A 7351-nucleotide genomic window follows, 5' to 3' on the forward strand; every position below is an offset into this window, starting at 1 on the left:
TTTTGGTGTCCCTATCTGAAAACCAGACAGATGTCCATCCCATGGGACAGCTCGGGGCCCTCGTGGCCTGCCCCCTCCACCCGCCCCCGCCGCTTCACCACCATGAGCCTCAATCGCCTCTGCTGAACAGTGGGCTCTATTTTAAATGTGGAGCTCCCCCACACCTCTGCAGACCATGGCATTTGTTTGCCAAGAACTGCTCGGGGCTGGGCATCACGATTCCCTGAAGATGCTGTGTGGTCTGGGCCAGGTGGCTCCACTCTGAGTCTGTCTTCCTCAGTGTAAAATGGGGGTGGGGATAAGAGGACCCCCCCACCGTGGGGTGTGAGAGAATGCTGGCCCAGCGTGCATCCACACGTTAGCGCTCAGTCCTGGGAAGAGAAGCCTTAGCTCACAGAGGGAGTGCTTGGAAGCACAGGGTCTGGCAAGTTCTGGGCCTGTTAACGATCTCCTGTCTAACCCTGGAGAAACGGCAGACTGTCTTTGAAAACAAACACCATGCGGCCCTGACAAAACCCAGGCCCCCTTCTGCTGCCTGGTTCCTGCTGATGCGGAGGGATCGGGGAGGCTGGTGTGAGGTAGGCATGACGCGTGGAAGCCCGTGGCTTCCGCCGGGAGTCACCGTGTGCCGTCACGTAGGACATGGCGTGCACTCGGCATCACTGTCCCCATGTTCCTCCCTTCGGGGGAGAACAGAGAGGGCTGCTGGGTGGAAGGCCGTGCAGGGACAAAGGCCTGCAGGCTGGAGGTCAGACCAAGTCAGGAAAGGGGCGGTGCTGGCTTTGAGCTGGGGAGAGGGGAGAGGGATGTTCCAGGGGCTCATTCCTGCTCTCGGGAAGTGCCAGATACACATCCCCAGACGTCCTGTGCTGCGAGGGCCCTAGACATAGGCCTGGGCCCTGGCCCTCAGGTGGAGGCCCAGAGACTGGGAGGAATGGGTCCCAGGCCACTCATCAAAGGACCTCGGGTCCAGCTGGCACAACAACTCGGATTCAGCACGCTGGCCTAGCCTACGGCTGCCCCCAAGGCCTCACAGTTTGAAAGCCCAGATAATAATCAAATGACAAGTGTAGCTATTATTTACGGAGCCCTCACAGTGGGCTGGGCCCAGTGCTTAAAATCTCACTTAATTCTCAAACAGCCCCACAGGGAGACACGACAGCATCTGCACTTTCCAGGTGAGAAAACAGGCCCGGAGGAGGGAACTGACCGCCCCACGGTCTCACTGCTGTCAGGAGGCAGAGCTGGGAGTCTGACCCTGGCCAGTCTGACCTCCACGCCCTCGTGTGCCTGGTCTGGGCCTTACTTTTTAGAGAGCATGGCTCGGGACGGCCTCTCGTTGCGGTGGCTTTGTTCTGAGGCCCGCTCTGCCTCCCCTCCCCAGCCCCGTTCATTTGCTAACTGCTGACTCACCCTCCGTGTGCTGCCCGGAAGGAACGTGGTCCCTCAGGAGAGAGCGGTTGAGTTGGAGCCATGATCCTCCATCTCTTAGGTCAATGTGCCGCTTTGGGGGAACTTCCTGCTAACGACAGCACGAACAACGGCTCAGCAGCTGCAGTTTCTGGAGCGTGTGCCAGAGACCCGTTTAGCCCTTGTCGTAGCTTCCTGTGGAGGCTCCCGTGGGCCGTGGTTGGACTTGTCACGTTCTGGCTAGGCCGGCCAGAAACGAAGCTGGCTCCCAGGCCGGCGGGTCTGAGTCCCTGTGGGATGGGGAGGGCCTTCACTGAGGCGGCCCGCACCCCTTGCCCCCACAGGGACCTGGAACGGAACCACCAGGGTGGCCGTCAAAACCCTGAGGCCAGGCACAATGTCTCCAGAGGCCTTCCTGCAGGAGGCCCAGGTCATGAAGAAGCTGCGGCACGAGAAGCTGGTGCAGCTGTACGCGGTGGTGTCTGAGGAACCCATCTACATCGTCACGGAGTACATGAGCAAGGGTGAGGCCCGAGTGCCCGGCGCGCAGATGCGCGGGGCAGCCCCTTGCCGGGCAGGAGGGGACGCGTGTCACGTCCCCCCAGAGCTAGACTGCACGTTTTTTATTTTATTTTTTTTTAAGATTTTATTTATTTATTTGAGAGAGAGAGAATGAGAGACAGAGAGCATGAGAGGGAGGAGGGTCAGAGGGAGAAGCAGACTCCCCGCTGAGCAGGGAGCCCGATTGCGGGACTCCATCCTGGGACTCCAGGATCATGACCTGAGCCGAAGGCAGTCGCTTAACCGACTGAGCCACCCAGGCGCCCCTGCACGTTTTTTAAAAAGGAATGGAATGGAATAGAACCAACTTGTCACGTCAGTGGAAAGTCATACCGAGGGTATGTCTTTCTCATGTCATTTTTTTTTTTTTTAAGATTTTATTTATTTATTTGACAGAGAAAGACACAGCGAGAGAGGGAACACAAGCAGGGGGGAGTGGGAGAGGGAGAAGCAGGCTCCCCGCCGAGCAGGGAGCCCGATGCGGGACTCGATCCCGGGACTCCAGGATCATGACCTGAGCCGAAGGCAGTCGCTTAACCGACTGAGCCACCCAGGCGCCCCTCTCATGTCATTTTTTTTTTAATGATTTCCCACAGTGCACCTTGTCTCCCCCAGTTGGCCGGTCTTCCAACGCCACCTGCCGTGCTGCGGCTGAAAGAGAAGTCCCGCACCCCTCCAAGCGGAGCCACTTCTAGGTCAAGGCCCTGGCTTGACCTGTCCTTAATTCTTAAATTAATTAAATTGTTCAAAATCTGCTCTTTGGAGGCATAATTTACACATGATAAAATACAGCATTTTAAGCGTCCAGTCGCAGGAGTTTTAACAAACGGACGCTCCGGGTATCCCTTAGGACAGTCGAGCTCCGGGAGATCCCCATCACCCCAGAAGGCCCCCTTGCTGCCCGGTGCAGGCCGTATCCTCCAGCCCTAAAGCCAGGCAATATCTCACGCTCTCTGTCATCATAGCTGTGTTTATTCTAGAACCGCACATGTGCTGTTACATCCGAGGTTCGTCCTTGTCACACGTATCCGTAGTCTGTCCCTTTTTTATTGCTGGGTAGTAGTAGTCCGTTGTAGGGACGGACCATTGTTTCTGTTCTCCCGGAGGGAGACCTTTGGTTGTTTCCCATCCTGCTTTGCCTTCTGAGTGACAGATGCTGAGTGAGACTTTATTTAGAGGTGGGTTTGCGTGAAATCTGCTGTGCCGCTTAAGGCGAGGCTGGCCTGCCCTGGTGGACGGGATCGGGGAGACACTGCTTCCTGGTTCCGGGGGGACAGGGCAGGGGCTAGTGCTGCTTTCTCTCTGTCCAGGGAGTCTGCTGGACTTTCTCAAGGGGGAGACAGGCAAGTACCTGCGGCTGCCTCAGCTGGTGGACATGGCTGCTCAGGTGAGTCAGCCCCTCCCACCTCCCACAGCCTTGGCCCCTGGAGCACTCAGTCCCACCCAGCTTAGCCACTTCTGGCCTCTCGAGGGCCCCCTTCAGGCGGCCTGCCTTGACCGCCCCCCCCCCCCCCCATGCTCTCTGATCCCACCACATTTATTACTGGGTGGAGAAAAGAGCCCTTCGCTGGGTATCAGAAGTCAGTGACATGCTGTGGGACCTCAGGCCTCAATTTTCTCTGTAAAGGTTATTTAGTCACTCAACAAACATGCATTAGTACTTGCTTGCTGTAGGTGGTGCTCAACAATCATTTCTTCATTAATCCTTATCCCAATCAGGGGAGGTCGGGATGGCTGTCCTGACATTTCACATGAGAAAACAGGTTCAGAGAGGGGACTCGGGACAGCAGGGAGGGCCTGGCACTCGTCTGTATCTGTGGGGCCCCTGGGGCCTCTTTTTCAGGGTCGCCCTGCTTCCCGGGCTGGATCTTGTCTGTGTTTCTCCTTTGCCCTTGCCCTTTGTCCTTCGTTTCCTCTTTCTGCTGAGCACTGGTCCTGCTTTTTGTGCCAACGGTGTTTATTGTAAGCTGACTTCCCTAGCCAGAAGACTGGGAAGGGTAGGGTGACCCGGTGGGGGGGCGTGGGGGCTGGGGTGGTCCCTGAGCCGGGTTCCTGGGGTTCTGCCTGCAGATCGCCTCAGGCATGGCCTACGTGGAACGGATGAACTACGTCCACCGGGACCTCCGTGCTGCCAACATCCTGGTTGGAGAGAACCTCGTGTGCAAAGTGGCTGACTTTGGGCTGGCTCGGCTCATTGAAGACAACGAGTACACGGCCCGGCAAGGTGGGCAGGGTCTGGGTTGGGGCCGTCTGGCCTTCTCCGAGCCTGTTTCTGCATCTGTCCAGCGGGGGATGAGAGTGGTACCTCCTGGCAGTGCCGTCCTGATGTTCTACTGAGCCTCCCCTGAACTTTCTCCCCTCTGCAGGTGCCAAATTCCCCATCAAGTGGACGGCTCCAGAAGCGGCCCTCTACGGCCGGTTCACCATCAAGTCAGATGTATGGTCCTTTGGGATCCTGCTGACGGAGCTCACAACAAAGGGACGGGTGCCCTACCCTGGTAAGAGGGCTCCCCGTGCCCCATCTTTGATCCCTGAACCCCTCTGCCCTGGTGACGTTGGGCAAGTCACATCCCTTCCCAGGCCTCAGTTTCCCCATCTGTATAAGAAAGAGGGTGAGCAGCTGATCTTAGGAGCTCTCTGGTCAGGGCTCTCAGCCTTCGGGAGGGGACTTACCCATGGTTACACCCCCCCATCCTGGGCGGGAGGTCCTCTCTGTTGTCCTCATCATCCTCCCCCGACCCAACTTTCCTCACCGGAGCCAGTCTCCTCATACTTCCCTCCTCCCACAGGGATGGTCAACCGTGAGGTTCTGGATCAGGTGGAGCGTGGCTACCGGATGCCCTGCCCGCCCGAGTGTCCCGAGTCCTTGCACGACCTCATGTGCCAGTGCTGGAGGAAGGAGCCGGAGGAACGGCCCACCTTCGAGTACCTGCAGGCCTTCCTGGAGGACTACTTCACATCCACCGAGCCCCAGTACCAGCCCGGAGAGAACCTATAGGGAGCAGGCTACAGGGCCAGACTGGCTTCTTGGCTTGGATCCTGGGCTGGGTGGCCCCTGATGGAGGGTCTTGACTCCCTCCGCCTGCCCGCATTGATCCCCTCTGTGGGGCTGAATCGCCAGTGAGGAGGCCCCTCCCTCTTTTGTGGCACGGAAGGGCTTGGGGCCCGGGGTGGCCCTAAGGACAGGGTCCAAGGCTGGCATGGTGACTGCGTCCTCCCAACCTTCCCTCCTGGAGCTCTGTGCGGCTCAGCAGGAGGAAGCGGGAAGAAGGACGGACTGAGGACACCCTTTCCCAGCCTCAGCCTGCTCCTTGCATTGGCCCCTTCCCACTTCCGTGTCCCCCAGGTCTGCCTCCAGAGCTGGCCGAAGAGCCTTTCCAAAGAGGAGTGCTGGGCCCCTGGCCCTCGGCCTGCCTGCTGCCCTGCTTCCTTGCCATCCATTTCTGAAACACCTGTTGGTGGAAGCTGCTGGGTCCAGACCCCTCTGCCGTGGGCTCCCGGGCTGGGCAGCTGAGGTGTGGCTTGACTTCATGGCGGTGGGTAGGGTGGGCATCCCCCTCAAATCCTGTTCTTAGACCCAAGGGACCCTTAGAGATCACCAATTCCTTGTCCTCATAGTACCCATGGGGAAACAGTCCAGAGAGGGGATGGGACTTGCCCAAGACCACAGAGCAGTTCAGGTTTGAGGTGAGTTCGGAACCTGGTGCTCCCCCTGTCTTCCTCAGGAACCAACAGGATTGTCCTTGGAGGCATCGTGGGCAGACTGGGGCAGCCCAGGGGACCACGGGCCCCAGGCTGAGTTAGAGATAACAGACAGAGTCCTGCTGTCGCTGCCTGCCTGCTGGGGCTATTGTGCAGGGAGAGAGTGGAGGTGGATGGAGGGCGGAGCTAGGAATGAGGGGTGACGAGGCAGGTGTTGGGAAGCAGATGTCAATCAGAATGTGAGTGGTTTTTCATCCTCGGAGCTAGCCAGCCATGAAAGAGAGCGAGCTCCCGGGCTCTGGAGGCAATCAAACAGAAATAGAAGATCCAAGTGGTTGGGAGGCCCTGGCCTCAAGAGGGAACCCCGGTCTTCCTTCCCCCAGTGTGTCCTGTGTCATTTCAATGCCTGGCGCCTGCTCTCCTCCCCAAGATGGCACCCCTCAACTCATGAGTAGGGAAAGGAGTACCTAATGCTGGGGTGGGAGAGGGTGAGCGTCCACTGCCAGGCGCCGGGCCTGGCCGTGGGACCTCGGGTGGCCCCTGCGTCCTCTCTGGGCTGCACTGTCTGCCTTCCTGGGTGGCCGTGGTCTCTGTAACTGCTCTGCTCCAGACCCTGTGGCCTGGCATCACTTGGTGAGCCCAGCCGAGGGCGTCCGGAGACGTGCTGGCCTTCGCTCTGGTGTTTAGCCTTAGGGTATGTGGTGGCTCCTCCCCGGGCCTCAGTGTGCCCACCTTAAAAGGGGTGGCTGATGGTTTGTGGGCCTTTTGCCAAGGGCCCCTATGTGTGTGTATGTGTGTTGTGTGTGCACGTGTGTGTTCCTCGATGTGTGTCCATATTTAACATGTAAGAACGCTCCCCTGCTCTGTTCCCCGGACATGTACATTTCCCCCACAGCCCCCCATCAGAGCAATAACACTCCTGCTGCCGGGGGTTCTCGAGCCAGCCAGGCTCCGCCAGCAGGAAGGCAGGCCACGCAGGGCCTGCCCATGAAATTTCAACTTTTCCTTTCATCCATGTTTATGATGCAAGTCTGCTGTCCATCCCAGTCAAACCTGGGCTCGCTTACCCCGGTGCACTCTCAAGCCCTCTTCCAGGTGCCCGGGCCCTTTGTATAAGGTGTCCTAATACTGTTCTTTTTTTTTTTTTTTTTTTTTTAAATAAACAGTGTTTTGTAGATTTCAGATGACTATGCAGAGGCCTAGGGGGCCCCCAGCTCTGGGCGGGGCCTGGGGGGTCTCGCATTTCACGGCCCAGGCTTGGGGGGGAGGGGGGATCCAGAATTGGTTGTAAATACTTTGCATATTGTCTGATTAAACACAAACAGACCTCAAAAGTTTGGCCAGTGGTTTATTGAGCACCTACTGTGTGCTGGAGAGTGAGAGGGGTGGGATGTGAGGACAGACTGCGGTCAGAGGGGCCTTTGTTCGGGCCACACTGGTGGCTAGAGGGCTCTAGGCCAGGGGGAGACATGATCAGATTGGAGATAGCCACTTCGGAATGTGGCCGAGCGTGCGCCTGCACCTACGTAGGGAGGGAGTGCATCTGGCAGAAGGCTGGCTCGTGTCTGGCACGCTCCCGGGGAAGCCAGGACTCCCAAAGCGTGAGCAGTTCGGGACGCAGATGCCCTGGGTGGATGGGGGCAGTCGACATTCTGGGGGCCGGGTGGGACCGTTGGGC

General features: G+C 58.3%; 1 protein-coding gene across 1 annotated transcript in view; it reads left to right on the forward strand.

Annotated features, from left to right (window-relative positions):
* SRC (SRC proto-oncogene, non-receptor tyrosine kinase) overlaps positions 1-6826 on the forward strand; it is a 48933-nt gene extending 42107 nt beyond the window's left edge. The window contains exons 10-14 of the mRNA XM_045885744.3: positions 1755-1934; positions 3282-3358; positions 4042-4195; positions 4338-4469; positions 4761-6826. Coding sequence (XP_045741700.1) covers positions 1755-1934; positions 3282-3358; positions 4042-4195; positions 4338-4469; positions 4761-4969 — 752 coding nt within the window. The 3' untranslated portion in view covers positions 4970-6826. The remainder of the gene's footprint in view (positions 1-1754; positions 1935-3281; positions 3359-4041; positions 4196-4337; positions 4470-4760) is intronic.
* Positions 6827-7351: the final 525 nt, after the last annotated feature.

This window comes from Mirounga angustirostris, unplaced genomic scaffold (assembly GCF_029215605.1).
Source record: "Mirounga angustirostris isolate CCGP_5_RB_7025 unplaced genomic scaffold, mMirAng1.0.hap1 SCAF_10, whole genome shotgun sequence".
In the NCBI taxonomy this organism is placed as follows: domain Eukaryota; kingdom Metazoa; phylum Chordata; class Mammalia; order Carnivora; family Phocidae; genus Mirounga; species Mirounga angustirostris.